This window comes from Durio zibethinus, chromosome 4 (genome assembly GCF_047325235.1).
Source record: "Durio zibethinus cultivar Kanyao isolate XHJ-2024 chromosome 4, ASM4732523v1, whole genome shotgun sequence".
NCBI lineage: Eukaryota > Viridiplantae > Streptophyta > Magnoliopsida > Malvales > Malvaceae > Durio > Durio zibethinus.
In genome coordinates, this window is record NC_143165.1 from 34,683,207 (window position 1) to 34,703,927 (window position 20,721).

General features: G+C 31.9%; 2 protein-coding genes across 3 annotated transcripts; both read left to right on the forward strand.

The window, feature by feature from the left end:
• The first annotated feature begins 8,055 nt into the window (after positions 1-8,055).
• Positions 8,056-13,107, forward strand: LOC111288154 (uncharacterized). Its single transcript, XM_022878924.2, has 10 exons — positions 8,056-8,634; positions 8,728-8,865; positions 9,726-9,914; positions 11,150-11,287; positions 11,410-11,528; positions 11,636-11,768; positions 11,865-11,994; positions 12,124-12,203; positions 12,299-12,433; positions 12,629-13,107. The coding sequence occupies exons 1-10, from the start codon at positions 8,161-8,163 to the stop codon at positions 12,848-12,850; spliced, it is 1,758 nt and encodes a 585-aa protein (XP_022734659.2). The 5' UTR covers positions 8,056-8,160; the 3' UTR covers positions 12,851-13,107.
• Positions 13,108-13,789: 682 nt separating this feature from the next.
• On the forward strand, positions 13,790-20,482 carry LOC111288155 (putative clathrin assembly protein At2g01600). Of its 2 annotated transcripts, none has more exons than XM_089760019.1 (15): positions 13,790-14,167; positions 14,279-14,348; positions 14,477-14,574; positions 14,811-14,949; positions 15,097-15,224; positions 15,328-15,420; positions 15,537-15,587; positions 16,820-16,885; positions 16,987-17,052; positions 17,229-17,309; positions 17,410-17,490; positions 18,864-19,031; positions 19,112-19,192; positions 19,307-19,429; positions 19,897-20,482. In XM_089760019.1, the coding sequence occupies exons 1-15, from the start codon at positions 14,078-14,080 to the stop codon at positions 20,257-20,259; spliced, it is 1,698 nt and encodes a 565-aa protein (XP_089616145.1). In that variant the 5' UTR covers positions 13,790-14,077; the 3' UTR covers positions 20,260-20,482. The 2 variants fall into 2 exon arrangements, with proteins under 2 accessions (XP_089616145.1, XP_089616146.1); XM_089760020.1 differs by having other exon boundaries at positions 19,112-19,154; positions 19,308-19,429.
• Positions 20,483-20,721: the final 239 nt, after the last annotated feature.

A 20,721-nucleotide genomic window follows, 5' to 3' on the forward strand; every position in this document is an offset into this window, starting at 1 on the left:
GAGGGAAGGCATTGGTTGAAAAATGACTGTGAAGTAGTATTTTACTTGATCACAGAGGGTGGAAGTCAAAGAATCTAATAACCATAGGCCATAGCTCCTCTAGACTTTAATTTTCAATAAGATTTGATGTTCCAAATGATTGGGAAACAAACCAAAGTGAGAAATTCACCAAAGTACAAATAATAATCAAAATTTACTAAATTCAAACATTATCTATTATCTTATTTGTTTACATTTATTTTTTTTATTTTTAATAATAAAAGACTATTTTCATAATTTTACTCAATAAAATAAAAAAATGTAACTTTTGACAAAACTAATCCACAAAATGTATTTGGAGAAAAAAATTACAAATTGCTATGTAAAATAGTTAATATTATATGAAGCAAAATTTCACGAATATCACCTAATTTATTAATATATTTAAAAAATAAATAAATTTTGTGAAATATAGCCAGCGCGTCGAACCGATTAATAGGTACACGAACATCAAATATCAGTCCTCAGGGATTGCCCCACATGAAGGAGACTAATTGCCCAAAACGGCCCCGCCGTCACCATCAGACGGCCTCCCATCTTGAACGGTTGAACCACATCCACGTGTATATTTAACGGAATAACAGCATAAGGATTAGGATACACCTTCATCTTAACGCCGTTAGCAACGGCCTTTTGCCTGGTAAGTTCTAATCCTCGTAGTCCGTTAGTCACAGTCAAGAAAAAAAAAAAAACTTTTAAGATTGCGAATTGACGTTTTCTCTCACAAGGTGGGCCCTAGCGTTTTTTTCCATCTCTTACGCTGATTCAGTGATTCACTGCACGCTGTAGGTTTTCAGGGAAAAAAAAATGAAAAGGCCTCGAAGAAACTGACACTAGCATGACACCACGTGATTCTTACACGTGTGATGGCCCACAAAATTTGATGGAGAATTATATCTTTGTACTTTTCTTATTTGGTGGTACCCACGCACAAGATTCCTACACGTGTTAAGATTTCATCCTGGAGTGTGGTCCATCTCAAACTTGGACGCCGTTCACCCCTTTGCGTGGAGGTTCGGCGTCCCTTCACTGACACCAAATTTGTGAGCCCTTCGCCGGATAAACAATAATTCAGATATAAAATATATGAATTTGATTTTCTAAATGTCAATTGGACGAAGAATGAGATTGACTTTCGGTTACATATGAGAGTAATGATTGCAATGATAAAATTAAATTAACAATATAATATATTTGCATGTAAAAATAATAATGACAATTAGATAATTATATTGATAAAAAAATAGTATTAAAATAACAATGATAATTAGATAAATTATAATATATATTTCTATAAATTATACTAATAATGTATCTAATTTCATAAGATTAAAACTAATAATGATTAGTATAAATGATTAAATAAATCTTATGTAATTATGAAATTAATTATTATAGCAATAATATTAAAATTAATAATAAAAATATATATTTAAATATAAATATAATGATAATAATAAAATTAAATATCATAATTAATTGCTCCACCAAAAACAATAAACTACCGTACTTAAATATCTTAAATTCCATTTGCATGAAAAATATGATGGAATTCAAAAGAATTTTATGTAAATGATAAGTATATAATTTATAATCATTATATTAAAATTTTATATAAATTTCATATTTATAAATAATGAATTATTATATAAATTTTTATTATTATTAAATAATTTAAAAATTATGTTAAAAAATTTGACGAAATGCAACCACGTAACAGCTGATTAAAATAAAGGTGTAGGAAGGCGGGAAACTGTAATTACCAAAAAATTACAATTTGAAAAGCGCGTTACAAACACGGATTTCGACTGAGAGTGATGTTGTACAGAAGGACAGGCTGGCGCTGTAAAAATTGGAGAAGCATTGAACCATGAAAGTTGGGGACCCGTTTGAACAGGTGTGGTCTGTAGTACTGAGCTGCAGGTGTGTGGTGTAGAGTGAAAGCCACGCGTTAACATGATTTTCACTTATCTGGCTAAACAAGGGTGGGGTCCTGTCCAGCAAACACTCTGATGGGACCCATAACTTTTTTATGGGTCACCATCATCTTACTTGCTTGATAATTATATACTCTCACACACGGACCTTAAAAATCCGAAAAAAAAGGACTTTTAATGAACAAAGATTACTATAAAGTAGTCTAAGGTTTTTAATGCTATTTTTAGATTTTACGTTCTTAATTGACCACTGCCCTCCTATCTCTTATATAATATTTTTAGATTTTATAATTTTAGATACATATAAAATAAAAAGAGTATGATTTAAAATTTTAATTAAAATAAAATCTATTTTCATATTTAATATGTTAATACATATTACTCCATTCGTTTTAAAATATTTATTATGCATTAATTTTTATAAAATTTTAAAAAAATTTAAACTTTAATATATTTAATATTAAATAAAATTTTTTTATAAATTAAAATTTCATAATTTTTAATGTCAAAAAGTAAAAAAAATCATAAAACATAAGAATGTTAGATACTAAAAAATATGACATAATTTTAAGATATTCTAAAAAAGAAAGATAAACAAAATAAAAGAAAATAAAATAAAAATATATTTTATATTTTATATTTATTTGATTCGTAAATACACAAATTAAGATTTTTTTTTTTGTTTACCATCCTCCTCCTTCTAGTAAGATTGTGCTTGTTAAGTAATCAGATTTAGGATGTTTAATTGTTTTGATTTTTTTTTCTTATTTAATTTTTTCTTTGTTAAAAATATTCAGTAGATAGATTGCTCCTCAATGCTAGAAATAAGGACAAAATATATTATACCTCACAAATATTTTGTTTAAATTTTATCGACATATTAATATATTGATGAATTTAAACTAAATTTTAAAAGACAACTAATGGAAAAATCAAATTTATATAGTGAATAAAAATAAAATATTATAAAATAATCATTAACTAATTATGCAATTTATTTCTATTACATACAATTTTATATTTTTATTTATCAATAATAATTTTTAGATTTCACTTAATATATTTTATTTTTAAATCGATAAAAACCAATTTATCTACATCGAAATCAATAAATTTATAAATTTTATTTTTTAATAATCTTTTAATGAATTTAAACTCGAATAATTAAAAAAAAAAACATTATCTTTACCATTTTATTCAATCATCCATTGATATTCAATCTTGGTTTTACAATACAAAAAATGTAATGGAAACATTCAACTTGTTGTCATCGCCATATCAAATAAAGTAACAAGTTAATATACAATCGATCAACGTAATTTACTTAGATAAGATTTGAATTTAAAATCTAAAAATTTCAAATATGTCTTGAGATGGATTCATCATATTACAAATGGAATTACAGGCCAACAAGGTTTGTATATAGGAAGGTATGAACTTTATGTTAGCAATATTAAATTTAAAAATAAGGTAGTAATTAATAAAGTGGACGTTATTATTAAAAAGGTTAACATGTAATTCAACTTATGAATTATATTAATTTTAATAATTTGATATTTATTAAAAATATTTATAACTAATTATTCAAATATTATTTTTTAAAAATATTTTACAACAATGTTAATTAAAATGATGTTGTGATAAATATTGATAAATCTAAATGTGTTACATATCATGATATATTATTGATTTTTTTATCAACTTATCATTAATAGATTAGTGAATTAAACAAAATATTTAATGAAAATAAATTTCAAATATTTAGAAGTAATTTTTTTTTATAGAAATCAAATCATAAAAAATAATATAATTCGAAAATTAAATCACGTATAGACCTTTATTAAATTAAAAAGTCTAAAGAACAAAGATATGAAAAACTATGCCATGATGGTCCATTACACCTGCCTCAGCATAAGGTAGCTTTCATAATTTCACTTTTTATGATTCCGAATATCCTGAGATAGTGACCCACCTCTGCCTCTGCTCGGGTTAGACTTCAGAATTTCCCAAATTCAAAAAAGCCGTTAACAAGATTCAAGTTTGTTCAGGTGTGATTTGGTAGGAAATATGGACCTCTAAATTCGGTTAAATTTAATCAGATTTTTTTTATAATAAATATTAATTATGATTAAATAATTAATTAATAAAATAAAATCTAAAAACATAATTTTTTAATTTAATTTAATGTTTGAATGAGATTAATATATATGCATAAAATATTAATATATACACATATATTATTTAATTATCTATTTATTTTTTTAATATAAATTTAAATATTAAAAATATATAATAATTATTAGGATAGGATGGAACTTGAACCTTAATGTTCAAAAATTTAATTCATTTTTTAATCGGATAAAATTTAAATTTAAATTTAAATTCATTTAATGAATATTTAAAATTTTTTTAATTTTGGATGAATTTTCGAATTCGGACGGTTAATATGACCCTCGGATGGATTTTCGCATGAATCATGATTCTACCACAAAATTTTTTTTTTTTTCACATTTTTTAAAGTGCAAAAATGGAAAACAATCGCCTTTTTTCAATTACCTTTTAAGTGAAGCGGGTCCCATTTTCCTGAAGATTGGTACGCTTTGGTGTGACAGAGGCAAGTGGTACGCCTCGGGAAAGGTGCAGGGGAAAGAGGTGCCTGCCTCTCTCCGCTTGCAGTTTTTGTCTAACCAGCGCAAGTCTTTGCATGTGACTTGGGTCCCCTCCCCTCAAACTTTCCCTGCCCGTTTCATTTCACCGTACCGATTGAATTCGCTGATAAGTTGATAAATTTTTTTAATCACAATTTTAATAAATTTTATTATTATTTTTAATTTTATTATTCATTACATTTCACCAATTTTGTTTAATTTTTTCATAAAACATACAATTAAAATATTTTTTTAATATTCAAATTATATAAAATATTAATAATATATGTATTTATATTAAAATAAAAAAAAATATATATAATTTTTATAAAATTTTAGATCATATCATTTTTTTTTCATATTTTAAATTACGTATCAAATTTTACGAACGTTCAACCTAAAATACTTCTGTTTTAACTTAAGAAACAAAGTGTATGCTGACATTCATCATGGCAAAGGAAAGCACCCCATTCCCCAGCTCTGTAATAATGATCTAAAATTCCTTTGCATCCATTTAAATGGGATCTTTTGCAAGTTGATAAAAATAAAAAATGAAAACAAATGAGAGGTCAATTTTTCCTTGCATGCTTACAGGTACAAAAAACATGGTATCACATGGGGGGAGAGCTGTATAAATCTCATTGGAATTTCCCAAAAATATGGTTCAGTTGTTGTTGGCCTGTAAAATGTCAGCCCTGATTGTCTCCAATTTCTTCTTCAACAATCAACAGCAGTCACAGTCAGCCAGGCCACCCCAGCATGCAAAGCTAGCCTTATTACCATCAATCCTGATTCGTGAATCCTGCCTGCCCTCAGTCTTAAAACCATTGCTACATGCAGAGTGTGTAAATTGCTTCGGGAAACTATCATTTTTGTAGTTTCTTTGTCTTTGAAAATTTCAGCTTACATTCTCACTGCGAACTTAATTACAACAATTATTGTCAAATCACTTTTACTAATATATGATTCTTCTTTTTGTATAAATATATTGGAAAATGAAGAATTTGAACCTAAATCTTTTAAATATCGTTGATGGTAGTTTTAGTTGTCTTAACCAGAAAGAAAGAAGTAAGGTAGAAGAAAAAGATAACTGTAATCTAAAATCAAAAAGCATAGTTAGAAGGTGTCGAAATTATTATTTCGCAATGCACTCTAATGCTTAAATCAATGTGTTATCTTAAATAAGAGTAAGATAAATATAATAAAATGTGTGAGAGAAATTTCAAGAAAGAGATAAAACTTACAATGTGTTTGGATTGAGAGAAAAGGAAAGAAAAGAAAATAAACTAAAGGAAAGTAAATGAAACAAAACTTTTTTCCCTTATTTGGATAAATATTTAATTTAAAGAAATGAAAAAGTATGAAAACTAAATAACTTTTGGTTTTTCTTGTAAATCCAACTTTTTTAATACTCTAATTTGGAGGAAAAGCTAGAGAAAAGGAAATATGAAATATTTTTTTTATAAAAAGATTATTATATCTATCTTTTTATTAATACTAAAAATCTAATAAAAAAACTTAAGTAGATTACAATCATCATGTAATTTTTTCAAAATTTTATCTATTTTCAAATACGTTTCATATATATCTTCCAATATAAAATTTTTTTATAATGTTTTGGTGATTTGATTTTGATGAATAGTTAAATATAAATTGATATATATTTTGAGTTTATGAGATGTTAGACTAACTCAAAATTCATCAATACACATTTATAAAATATATTTATGTTTCACTTAATTAAAAACTATTGATATAGCAGTAATTGTAAGGTCAAACATATTATGATCTAGAAGTGCTATAGAATCACAAGTAAAAAAATATTATAATTAAAAAAAAATTATAATGAATTATTTCTTATATTTTTTACTATTTATCCAAATAATGATTATTAGAATTCATTTCATTTTCTTTACTTTATTAATTTTAATTATCCAAATAAAGATTATATATATCATTTTTTTTCTTTTAAAAATTTTTTTTATTTTTTTTATTAATATTTATTCAAACATAAAATTAGAAAGAGAGTCATAAACTTGGTTTTTGCTTTTTTTTTTTGTGTATCTTGTATATTTTATTCTCTTTTACTTATTGTGTGAGATAAAAGGTCATGATCTGACTAAAGTGATTGACAGTCGAAAGGATGATTGTGTAAAACTCGAGAGAAGTCAACATGAACAAATGAAAATTACATCTTTTGCTTTTTAACCAATGGCAAAAGAAGCCTTAAGGAAGATATTAGAATTTGTGCTCGAACCAAGTCTCTCCATTTTTTTTTTCATGTAATAGAATGTCTCATTTTAATTAAAAAAAATTATATTTAATGATTCTAGACAGACGTAACTCACATCTAATGACATTGAGGTTACTTTTATTGGTCCAGAGATAATTGGTGATCCATTGGTTAGTTTCGAAGTGACTACTTTGTCAAGCCATTGGTGGGACCTTTGACGAGTTTTTTCCTTGGTGGATGGCTAGTTGTCTTTTTAAAGCAGGTGATATGATTATTTTGGTGTGCTTCGTCTGAGTGACTCGGGATCCAGGACCTTGATAGTTAACCCAGCTCTGATCATTGATTGACTAAATTAGATGTAACAAATATAATGATAAAATAAACCAAATGACATGGTACTAAATAAATTTCTAAAAATTATTAATTCAAGAAAATTTAGGCGATATCAAGTGCATAGGGTTTGGGAATTAAAACAGTATGATAGAAATTTAGAAAAAAAAAATGGATGAAATGAGCTGATATGGTATTTGTATGTTTCGACTATCCCAAGGCTGGTCTTAAACTCATTTATGGCCCAAATCAGATAATGGGCCCGTTCACTTAACTGAGCAATCCAATCCATGATCTAAGCCATTCATATTCGGCTTCAGCCCTATCTAGAGGAGTAATTGCAGCCCAAATCACAGTGTCGAGCTTGACTTTTGGATCCATTAAATAATTTTAGACTATACTTGAGTTAAATTCCATTATTAGGCCTGAATTTCAATTTTGTTATATTAATTAATTTGAGCAAGAACTTCCGATTCACATTTAATTATAAATAAAAATTGAAATTATCTAAATAAATATTTATCTTTTATTCATCTATGTATAAAATATTTAACGCAAAAAAAATTGTAATTGAATATTACAAAATTTAAATTCAATTTAATTAATTACTCAATTATTTTAAATTTGAGCTAAATTTAATAATAAAAATAGGATAAACTTGATTTTTATGGAATTTGGGTCAAATATAAATAATTCATTAGTAGTTTAATTTGTTTATACCTCTAATTTTACCCATTTAGGATTTTTTTTACCAATTTATCATGGATGGACATTTTTTTTTTTTTTGTTTTTATAACATTCTAGAATTGGAGCATGGTACGTGAAAATTAGAGTATTAAAAGCACTAATTGGTGGAGTACATAAATTTGCGCTTCTTATTTCATAATAATTCATTTCCATCCCCTTAGATTTATTTTATTCGTAGCGCATTTTTCTTTCTTTCCTCGCTCTCTGTATCCAGTGTTTCCAAACAATGGAGTCCGTCGATCTACAGGAAACCGCTATTGCTGCAGCCAACGCCAACCACATTGACCATGGCTGGCAAAAGGTGTCATATCCCAAACGCCAACGCAAGACTAGGCCCAACGTCGATCCCTCAAAGCCTAACCTTGCACGCCCTAACGGAACCCTAACTAACGGCGCACCTAACGTTTTCCATTCCGTCGAGCAACAGTCCGAGGATCGCCGCCGTCGGATCCTCGATGCTCAAAGAGCTTACGCTGCTGCTGCTGCTGCCGCTGATGCCAATGCTAAGGCTAGGCATAATAGATCGGACCTCGATGACGATGATGACGACGATAGCAGTGACCCAGAAGGCGTTAAACCTAACGGAAAGCCAGCAGAGGAGGAAAAGAAGGTGAAGCAAAAGAAGCCGAAGAAGCCTAAGGTTACGGTCGCGGAAGCCGCCGCGAAGATCGATCCCGCTGATCTCTTGGCTTATCTCGCTGTGAGCGCAGAAAAATGATAAATTTCAAGCCTTTTTTTTTTGTTTCGATAAATTGATTGATCATATAATTTTTTTATTGGTTTGGGGAACTAGGAATTGAATGGGGAACAGCCAGAAATTCAAATACAGAAGTTTGCGAATTATTATGGTAAGGCATTTCAGGAAGTGGTAGCGGGACAATTTCCTTGGATGAAGATGTTCAGGGAAAGTACCATTATCAAGCTTGCTGATGTGAGTTTATGTTTATTGCGTTTACTTTTGTTTTTTTAGTATTGATTTTGTAGCAATTCGAACTTTGAATTTCTGAGCTGGATCTTTGAAAGGAAGGGAATTTTGACGATTTATTTCCTTCAAACAGAATTTCTTGCATGTTTGAATATTCAAATCGAAAACTTTTATCAAAGCTTGGTTTGTGGATTGGCTGGATAAATGTGTTATCTTATCTTCCGTGATTTTGGTAGGGAATGTGATTGGGATTTTTTTTTTTTAATTTTGTTTGTATGATTGTAAATATTTGGAACTGGTGATTTTTTATTGCACAATCTCAATTTCGTTGTCATGTTTGTTCCACATTTAAACTTATTCTGCACTTGAAAAGGTCAATCTTGTGAAACAATTTGAATTGATTTGCATAGAAGGGAGTGATTTGTATCTTGCAACATTATGTGCATTTATTGTAGCTTTCTGTATATTGTAAGGACGTAGTCAAATGCTTTTCTGGGTTACTGGTTTACAGTATTTCAGTGTATTATAAATTCTCAGAATGGTATTAAAAGGATCCCATATCAGCTACTTGAGATAGGTCTTTGGTTCAAAGGAATTATTTAGCGGTTCGGTTTAGAAACTTTAATTTGAGAGTAAATTATTTTATAAATGTTTATTAACTTAGTATAAGAAATAGGACATAGCAGTTCAAGGTGAACAAGTTTGCCTCATAGAGGTCAGTTTGCATCTAGAGGTTCATAATGTTGCCTAAGTACCATCAAATTGCCTTTCTCTGATGTCAATTAAATTCCTTTTGTTCTCTGGTGATCTTTGCAGAACTTTCTAAATTTTTTTCTGACCAAAGTAGTTAATTTTTCCTTTGACAGATACCTCTTTTGCATATTTCTGATGCTGTTTATAAGACATCAGCCGATTGGATCAGCCAACAATCCCTTGAGGCACTTGGTTTCTTCATATTATGGTCTTTAGACATCATTCTTGAGGACTTTGTGGCCCAGCAAGCAAGTGCTAAGGGCTCCAAAAAAGGTGTGCAACAGATGTCATCAAAGTCTAAGGTAACTTTATTGGTGGTTTTGCTGTTAAATTGGTTATTTATTTTGCTTTTTCATCCATTATTTTGATGTTGGATGCTGTTGGGTTAATATTGGTCATTTGCTTTCAGATTTCAGATGTGTATTAGCTTTTACACTTTATACATCATTCTGCCAGATGATGCCTTTGTGGTATAGACTTATAGTAATTTGGGTACAATATAACCCCCTTGAGGTTGTAGTGAAAATACACTTAAACCCCTATTACTTTGGAAAACCACTCTGCCACCCCGCTCTTTAAAAGGCAGTGGTGTTACTATTAATTATTACAAGTTAACTTTGGAAGAACAGACAAGTATACCCTTTGTTATTTATTTCCCCACTTCTTGTTTTACTTCCTTTTCATTTTTAATTACAAAATTGTAAGATTTAGTTAGCCATAAAGTAGTTTGTAAGATTTGATTAGTTTTAAATCTTCTTTAATTACTATCAATTTAAATTCTAATCAACCTAAATCATAATTCAATTATATATTGATTTTGAGATGAATATATCAAATTGAAAAAAAGTAGGGTGACAAAAAAAAGGTATGAAAGGAGAAACGAGGAAAAAAAGGGAAAAAAGTGAGGATGTGTTTGGTATTTAAAGCTAATTTTGACCAAGAATTAGTGTGAATAAATGGAATCTCAACTTCTGTTACTTTTTTAGGACAAATAGAGGGTTTTTCAAACCAATGGATGGCAAGAGTATTCACAGTAAAACTGCAGGGGAGGTAACAATTATTGTCCCTGCTAATTCTAATCTGCCTTTAGTTGTCATTGGTTGGCTTCCCATGAAATCCCTTCTTTGTGAAGGCTTTGTTCTACTCATTCCCCAATTTGTGAAGAGCAGTATTATTTCCTTGTTAATTTTTCAAAACAATTCTAGATGGGCAGTTTCCCTCACTGATGTGCAAGCTAAGCGGCACTGAGTATCTATTATCTTTTGAAGGTCATGGTGTATGGTAGATCTGGGAGTTAAACCATTTATGCTTTGACAGTTGCTTTTATTAACTATTGGGACCTTGAATTTCATTTCATTCAATGAACTCATGAAACTTTTTCTTCCTTTTTCCTTTTTTTCTTTTCTTTTGCTTTTCTCCATAGAGGCTTTTGTATTATCATGTATAGTTTTGTAAGTTCAAAAGTATCTACCTCTAGCTTTTGTCAAGAAAAGGTATCTACCTCAAATGGGGTTTGATGTAGAAACATGTATTGCAGGTTGGAATATTTGTGGCATTAGCAATGGTTTTGCGGCGTAAACCTGATGCCTTAATTAGTGTATTACCGAAGCTAAGAGAAAATTCGAAATATCAAGGACAAGATAAGCTCCCTGTTATTTTGTGGATGATGCTTCAGGTAAGTGGATGGCAAACAACGTCAGTCTATCTGATGTATGAATATCAAAGGCAGTTTACAAGCTGTTACTCTTTCTTCTTTGATATGTTTCTTATTTCATGCATCAACATTGTACTGTCAAGGCGTCCCAAGGAGATCTTGCTGTGGGCCTGTACTTGTGGGCACATCACCTCTTGCCTACCATTGGTGCCAAAAACTGTAATCCACAGTCCAGGGATCTAATTTTACAGCTAGTGGAATGGTATTAGAGCTTCTATAGTTTGTGCCTTTTTCCTTTCTAGTTCATTTTTAATCTTCTCCCTGAGTTTCAAATACGTAAGGCTTATTGAATTCCTTTCCTTGGTGAAGGATCTTATCTGCATCAAAAGCTAGGTCAATTTTAGTAAACGCTGCTGTTAGAAAAGGGGAACGTTTGGTACCACCATCTTCGTTTGAGATACTGATGCATGTTACCTTCCCTGCATCTTCAGCTAGATTAAAGGTAGATTAAGAGTTGACTGTGTGCATTTGCTGGGCCAGTACTTAGATTTAAATAATTATAGTTTCTCACTTTTTGTAAGTTATATTGTTGGTGCAGGCAACTGAACGGTTTGAGGCCATATATCCCACACTAAAGGAAGTGGCTCTTGCTGGTTCTCATGGAAGCAAAGCGATGAGACAAGTATCTCAGCAGATATTCAACTTTGCAGTCAAAGCGGCAGGAGAAAGTATGTCTTGTATTTTAAAACTTTTCTTCTTTGCAGTTCCCTCTCCTCCTTTCGGCCCCATTCCTTCCCCTACTTTATTGTAATGGTAGTTTCAATGTCAAAGTTTGAGCTTTATCTTCTTTTAAACAGGCTCACGTGAGTTATCCAAAGAAGCAGCTGGAACAGTTTTATGGTGTTTGAACCAGAATGCTGACTGCTACAGGCAGTGGGTGAGCTATTTTACTTTTTACCAAGCACTTTTATAAAGGAGGAATCTTTTAGTTTTTCTTATTTATTCTTATCATCTTTTGCTTGATGTGAACAGGAGAAGGTTTACCTTGACAATCTAGAAGCCAGTGCTGCTGTTCTTAAAAGACTTTCGGAGGAATGGAAAGAACACTCCGTCAAATTTGTTACTCTTGACCCTTTGAGGGAAACCATCAAGAATTTCATGAAGAAGGTACTTACAATTACGCTACAAATGCCATATGATTTTTTGCCAACCATCCATCTAGTTGCTCAACAAAAATGCAATGTTATGACATGATTTTTTATAACAACTTATTAGAGGATTTGTCTGGTCATATGGTAGGCAAATGTTTCTAATCACTTGGGTTGCGAGCTGATTACCATTTTCATTTTTGGCCATTTTCAGAATGAAAATGCAATGAACAGTGGAGCCGATGCTCCTAGACAGGCACTGCTTCAGGATGCAGACAAGTATTGTAAGCATATATCTGGGAAGCTATCGCGAGGCCATGGGTGCATGAAAACTTTGGCCTTTGTTGTCGTTGCATTTGCTATAGGTGCTGCCGTCGTATCTCCCAACGCGGACGCCTGGGACTGGAACAAGCTGTCTCTAGTTTTCAGCTCTTAACAATCTGCCCATCTAAAGACTTTGTTTTTAGGGACTTCTTTCCTCAGTTAAGAGTTTTTTAATCTAGAGTTTCTAACTGGAAAAGGAAAAAAGAAAAACAAAATGTTTTTTTAATATTGGGGTTTAGGAGTATAGTATCAGAATGCAGGCTGCTATCTTAAAGAAGCGAAGAAGCCTAAGGAAGAGGAAAATCAGTCACGCAATGAGTTTGTTTACTTACTACAATTACATGTATTTCAGGTAATTTATTCGCATGACTTTTGTAGATTCAAATAATTTGAGGATTAATCTACACGGGGAAAGCCAATAGAATACTCGGGGAAATAATATGGTCTGTTTATACAGAGTCGGGATATTCCTAATTCAAACTGGAATAGGAATACAAAACAAATTACAAAACAACCTCCATTTGTTTTGGCTTCTATGTTTTTCTTGCAAAACAAGTTAATTAAAAAGTTAAATTAACATTACCATAACTGTTTGTTTTGTTGAGTTAATATTTAAACTCAATTATAAAAAAGAAGAAGTCAAACTTCTACATAAGGAGAACTTTGAATTGAATCCATCTCCCTAACTTACAACTGAAAAAATACTAATTTAATCAATATATGGAAATAGAATTTAAATTTCCTCTGGTATTTGGTCCAACAAATATATTTTTAAATACATCTAATACTAGTTCAAAAAAGCATATGCAATTTAATTTAAAGATTATAATAACATATTAATCAATATATTTCCTTGGAGTATTTGAAGTTGAAATAAATCTAAAGATTGCCCAGCTAGATGCTATTTAAATTTTAATTTAATTTACATAACGTATTAAAAAAATAATAATGACAGCATAACAAAAGCGGGGCCGCCAAAAATCCTCCATCCACACGCAAAATTATACCCTGCCCTCCCATATATATATATTTTTTAAAACCGAAATTAGTTATAAAAAAATATACTAATATTCTTTGGAAATTAAAAAGATAAAAAAAAGATAGTCTACCGTTTACAACGATCAGCGTTGAGCGACGCCCATCTCTTTTGGTTACTCTCTCTCTCTCTCTTTCTTTACTCTTTGATCCATTCTATCCCCTGCCGCTCTCTGCGAGAGAGAAATCCCACGCAACACGTAATTACTAAAAAAGAGAAAGGAAATTGAAAATCGAGGAGAGAAGAAGAGGGCGGAGGATTTTTCTTTTTTTATAGAGCGATCTGAGCGGTTAAAGGTTACAAATGGGGACTCTTCAAACATGGAGAAAAGCGTATGGCGCTCTTAAAGATACCACCAAAGTTGGTCTCGCTCATGTCAACAGCGATTACGCGGTAATTTTTTCTCCTCTTCGTTTTTTTTTTTTTTGAAAGATCTCTTTTCTATATTTAGTATGTAAGATTTTATTGGATTTGGTTTGTTATTTGTTAATTGTTTATAATTAGGATGTGGATGTCGCCATAGTCAAAGCTACCAACCATGTCGAGTGTCCTCCAAAAGAAAGGCATCTTAGAAGTGAGTTCTCTTTTTTTTTTTTTAATTTTAAAAATGTGAATTTACAGATCCAATTTAATATCCTGGGCTTTTCAATTTCTGGGATTGGATACGTATGGATTTGGGTTGATTTTTGTTTTTGGTTGTAGAAATCTTCGTAGCCACATCAGCGGTTCGGCCTCGAGCAGATGTTGCTTATTGCATTCATGCGCTTGCCCGCCGATTGGCCAAGACTCATAATTGGACGGTATTACTTACTGATTTTTTATGACTGGAATCGTACTAATCGGACTTCCGTTCTTTTAATTTGATTTCGAATCAATTTTTAAAAGGGATGATGATGCTTTTGCTTTAAAATGAAGTTGGGGTCTATGATTGATGTGCATTTAACACAAATGTTTCCCATTTTTATCATTTAATATGAATGTTTTGATATGGGTAACGAACTTATATTGTAATTTTTCGTTTTCCATTATTCAATAGGTTGCACTGAAAACACTCATAGTTATCCATAGGGCATTGAGGGAGGGTGATCCTGCTTTTAGAGAAGAACTTTTAAACTTCTCACAAAGAGCCCGTATTCTACAACTTTCTAATTTCAAGGATGATTCTAGCCCTGTTGGTGAGCATTTAATCTCTCCATTTGCATTCGTTGGTTGTATGCGTATGTGTGCATGTGCTTCTCTACGCATCTTCTGGTCACCAGTAATAACTTCGAATTGATTTGCTTACTCCCTCCTCCGCCCCAATTTTTCTATATGTTCTTCAGCATGGGATTGCTCTGCCTGGGTACGTACATATGCTTTGTTTTTGGAAGAAAGACTGGAATGCTTTAGGATTCTGAAGTATGACATTGAAGCTGAGCGTCTCCCAAAACCTGCCCAGGGACAGGATAAGGTATCATTTTTATGGAAGATTTGTTCCATAGATTTACCCATCTGTTTGGTTTTACCCATTGTGATGATGCCCTGCTGCAATTTTTGTTCTCTTTAATGGGCAGGGTTACAGCAGAACGAGGGAGTTGGACAGCGAAGAGTTGTTGGAGCAATTGCCTGCTCTGCAGCAATTGCTTTATCGTCTCATTGGTTGCCGGGTATTTTGTTATATGTTAATCTTGTAGGATTTGAGTTTTGTTTCCTCAACTTGTTTAGATTCTGTTAGTTGTTCATATATTTGGAAAGTTAATAGACTTCTCTGCTCTCTTTGCAGCCAGAAGGTGCTGCTATAGGCAACTATGTTATACAGTATGCTTTGGCTATGGTATGTTCATTCTCTCTTTCTTTGTTATGTTTTTGTGCCATTTTATCTGGTCCTGAAATCTTATTGCAAATTATCACTAGTGGTGTCTGGATGTTTTCCTTTGGTTAAATTTATTGTTTGAGTGTCTCTTGAAGAGTTGAATCATATTCTATGTACACATCCAAAATTATTTGTTAAAAAGGTCTTTGCAAATCTATCAAACTGGTGTGGTGATTTTGTTATTAATACACACCATAGGTATAATTCTTATCTAGTCCTAAGTTCTTGTTTTGAATTTTCTACTAGTGGAATCTGGGTTCTGCTTCTGTTAAATTCAAAGTTTAAATGTCTCATTAAACAGTTTTTCATTTTCCATATGCAAGGTGTACAAAGTTCATAGAATTATTTTCCCAGGATAAATCATAACTAACAAACAGGGGGAAAAATCCACAGGACAAGCAGGTTGAGCATCTCAACCTAGTATCTCAAACCATTTTATGGATGAACAGCACAAATCCATAAATATCATCTGATTGCTTTGACTCCCTTGATTCTATGAATACCTAATTTTTCTCCTCTTTTTTCCAAGTTTGACTAAATCTCTTGAAAGTTTCACCATTTAAGCCGGCTGAATTGGTGAAAAGATTATTGCCAAAATCCTAACTTTCTAGTCTTATCCACGAAATATTTATTGTTGGATTATAGTGAGTAAATAGGTCATTTGAATCCATCAAAAATAATGATGACTGCGAACATGTCTGCTAAATTTTTCTACCTATAAAATTATGTTAAGCTGCCTCCTGAAAAGGAGGGAGAGGGGGAGAAAGGCTTGTCAATTTTACAGAAGGTGGAGCCGACATGATTGAAGTTAGAAGTTACGCTTCCTGCGTGTGAAATACACATCAAGCGCTGATGTTAATAAAAGATGTGATTGCAGGACCTCTTAATTTAAAATATATATATATATATATATTTGATTGATTGTGGTGTCTTCTGTGTATGTTCGGAATTATAGATTTAAGAAACAGATTTTGAAACCCCATTTTGTATCTGCACCTTCTTTCTCTGCACCATAAGAGATCATATGAGAGTTTTCTCTGTGTTTGTTAAAAATAAATGTGGGAAACGTATTTTTATGCTTCCTCCTAAGATTCTCTTTACCTCCCCATAGGAATAAGTAAAATGATGAGAATCTGATAATAGACATACTTTGTTTTTAAATTACTTGGACCTCGCAATATTGCAATTTTCAGGTATTGAAGGAGAGCTTCAAAATATATTGTGCTATTAATGATGGAATTATCAATCTTGTTGACAAGGTAATGTGGTTTTTTATTGTTTATAAAATAATTTCCTAGTTTCAAGCTGATGCTTTTCTCTTTTCTTTTTCACAATAGCTCAAGTTGTGATTTTATTGCAGTTTTTTGAGATGCCAAGGCATGACGCTGTCAAAGCACTTGATGAATACAAGAGAGCTGGTCAGCAGGTGAAGATGTATATTTTTTAAATTACATTTGTGTCCAAAATTATCTAATTAGTTGCTTTTGTGATTATTGGATTGTCTTCTCATTTGGTTAGTAATCGTGGCTGGTTTGATGTCTCAGTGTCAACAATTAACTACAATGGTGGCTTAGTAAAATATATTTAATGTTTATGATGCAGGCTAATAGCCTTTCTGATTTCTATGAAGTTTGCAAAGGATTGGAACTTGCTAGGAACTTCCAGTTTCCTGTTCTCAGGGAGGTATGGGTTCTATGGAGGTGATTTGTTGTTTGAGTTGTCTCCTTCATGACTTGTTTTCTTCAATCATTTTGATGTTAATTCATCACTAACCTTGTTCCAGCCACCGCAATCTTTTCTCACTACCATGGAAGAATACATTAAAGAGGCACCACGGTTGGTTTCTGTTCCAACAGAACCATTGGTTAGTACTCTTTTGACTATATTCTAGATAACACAACATACATAGAAAGAGAGGAGATCCACTTGCACCAGTATAAAACTAATTTAGTTTTACATCCTTTCATAATTTTTTATACAATTTACATTTGTTTAGTCCAGCTGTTGTATTTCATGCTCTATTCATGTAAATCATGCACATCAAATTTCAAGTTAATTAAAAATGTCTAACTATTTGTTTGATATAATAAAATCTCAACCATTAAATATATATTAAAAAAAAAATTATATTCTCAATCAATATGATAAAGATATGGGATTGATTATAGACTTTATGTGCATGGCATGTACGAGTATATTGTTAAATCCAACGGTTGATTTGTCAAAATATTAATTGTACATGATGTTATAAAAGGACGTAAAACTAATTAGTTTTACATTGGTGTAACTTAATCTCTACTCATATACATACATACATACATACATACATATATATATATATATATTGTATAGCCCGGTGTGGTCTTTGAGTTATGGTGGTTTTTTTTTCCATATTTTAGAACTGCTGACTAGTTTTGTTGTTGTAAGAAATATAATACATTTATATTTTGAGAAGCTATAATATCTTCAATGCATGATTATGACCGCAACAGATTCCAAGACTAGGAACACATACTATGTTACTTTGAAAACCGCGACCGGTAACGGCAGAAAGGTCACTTTTTGATAGTTGGGCCTGATAGGTTAAAGTTGAAGTATCTCATGGAATAAAATCCAGAAGATTGAAAGAGAGAACTGTTTTCTGATAAGATGATTGTAGCTGAGTTGAGAGAAAGTTGTAGATCAGCTGTATTTTAATCAGTCAATTCTTGGCTGTTGTGTGAAAAAAGTTCAAAGACTTTGCTGTGAGAATGTTGAGGAAAATGGGTGACTACATAGGAAAAGAAACATGTTTACTTATGAGAGGATAGAAGTAAAACAAACTGTGGGAAATATGACGAAAGTTGCTAGAGATGGTTTTCTAATCTGAAACAAAAGATGAAAATAATGTTATAAAGAGCGGTATTAAAGAAAAAGGAAGCTAAAATCAAATATGAATGGAGATGGTAAGAGCAAACTTGATTAGTTGTAAATGTAATGGCAAAAGTTTATTTACATAACTTGCTTCCCAATATTAGGATTTGTAAAATGGAAGACCTTTTATACTTTTCCCCAATGGCAAAAGTTTATTTACATAACTTGCTACCCAATATTAGGATTTGTAAAATGGAAGACCTTTTATACTTTTCCCCTTCTTCTCAACTTTTGTGTTTAACCAATAATTCTCAAATTGCCTTGGAATTCAGCCTTGTTTTGAACTGATATATGCTATAGAACTAATGGTGTCATTTTATACAGCTTCAATTAACGTACAGACCTGAGGAAGGTTCTTCTGAAGATAATAAATCATCCAACGATGAACCTGAACCATCTGCGCCTGCTGATGATGTTGCAGTTTCTAGCGTTGAGACTGCTACTCGTCCCCCTCCCCCACCTCAGTCCAACATGGACACTAGTGACTTACTGGTAATGTTTCCTTTGGAGTTTCATAATGTGTCCTATTTGTCTACTTCATTGTTTTGTTGATTGCATTTTGGTGGGTTCAGGGATTGAATTATTCTGCACCTGATGCCTCGGCAATTGAGGAAAGTAATGCTTTAGCTCTAGCCATTGTTCCAACTGAATCTGCTAAACTATGTTTCTTATTCTTTCTTTCTTTTTTCCCCTTTATTTGATGGCTACTATTCTGATCTTTGTTGTTGCCACAGCTAGCTAAGAAGGTGCAATTTTTTAATTTTGCAGGTGCTGCTCCAACATTTAATTCTAGTGCTGGTCAAGCAAAAGATTTTGATCCTACGGGATGGGAACTTGCCCTTGTCACCACACCAAGTACTGATATTTCTGCAGCTACTGAAAGGCAATTGGTATGCCCTTTCTGTGCTTTCACTTCTTATCCCGTTTTCGTATGCATTTTTGTTGTTCGGGAAATATGACAATATACAGTAAAAGGTTTGGGATGATTGAAGGCGAGGATATGGTTGAAGTCTTACCAAGTTATATAAATATGTTATTTTGTACAAAAGGGAGACCTGTTCGCTTTTTTTTTTTTTTTTTTGAAAACTGCCTAACTAATTCTGGACTTATTTATTTATTTTGAATTTGGGCTTCTTAGTTCTGGTTTTAGTTCTGTGGTCAAGTTTACTTAGCAAGTATCTTCATTTCTTCCAGCATTTTCAGTTTAGATTTTCATTCATCATTCAGTTTTATAGATACCATCCAGGGTAATTGATAGATAGATCTAAATGCCTGAGTGAAAATACATCGAGGACCTTCTGAGCCCCTAGCAAACTATCTTAATTATCTAATTGATTTTGTTTCCAATAATTGTCAGGCTGGTGGTTTGGACTCACTCACTCTCAACAGTTTATACGATGATGCTGCATATAGAGCTTCTCATCAGCCTCTATATGGGATTGCAGCCCCAAATCCATTCGAGGTACAAGACCCATTTGCCATGTCAAATAACATTGCCCCCCCTACAGCAGTTCAAATGGCGGCAATGGCTCAACACCAAAACAATCCTTTTGGTTCTTACCAACCTACCTATCAGCAGCCACTGCAGCAGCAGCATTTGATGATGAGCCCATCGAATCCATTTGGTGATGCAGGGTTTGGGACATTTCCAGTGAACCAAATGGCACCTGCTGCTCAGCCACATGCCAATAATCCATTTGGAAGCACAGGCTTATTGTAATTTTAAATGTAAAGAGTCGATTGGTGCATTTTGTTTGGTGCAGTTGGTTTCGGCGTCTTTTGGAGATGAGTTTCGTGTGTAGGTTCTTTTATTCACAGGATGAATGGCTTTCAGCATCGGTCTTGCATTTGTATGGGTTGTAAAAGTCATCAAGTGAATAGTTAAAGATGTAATAATAACTAGTTGTTACAATTCAGAATACAACAACAAGTCATTTTGAAAATTTCCCAGCTTTTTGCCTCTTTTACATTAAATCTTGAGTGAGTGACTTAAGGAAATTTTTGAAGAAAAAAATGGTGGGCGTTAAGGGCAACTAAGAATATTTGTCCTTGAACTGAATAGGTTTGGGCTTGGCCGCTTGGGTCATCTTCACTTCACTTAATTGTGTTTATTGTGAACTCAAACGTCACCTGCGCAGTTAATTTAAATGAAAATTTCATATGTAGATGATGTCTAAACGTG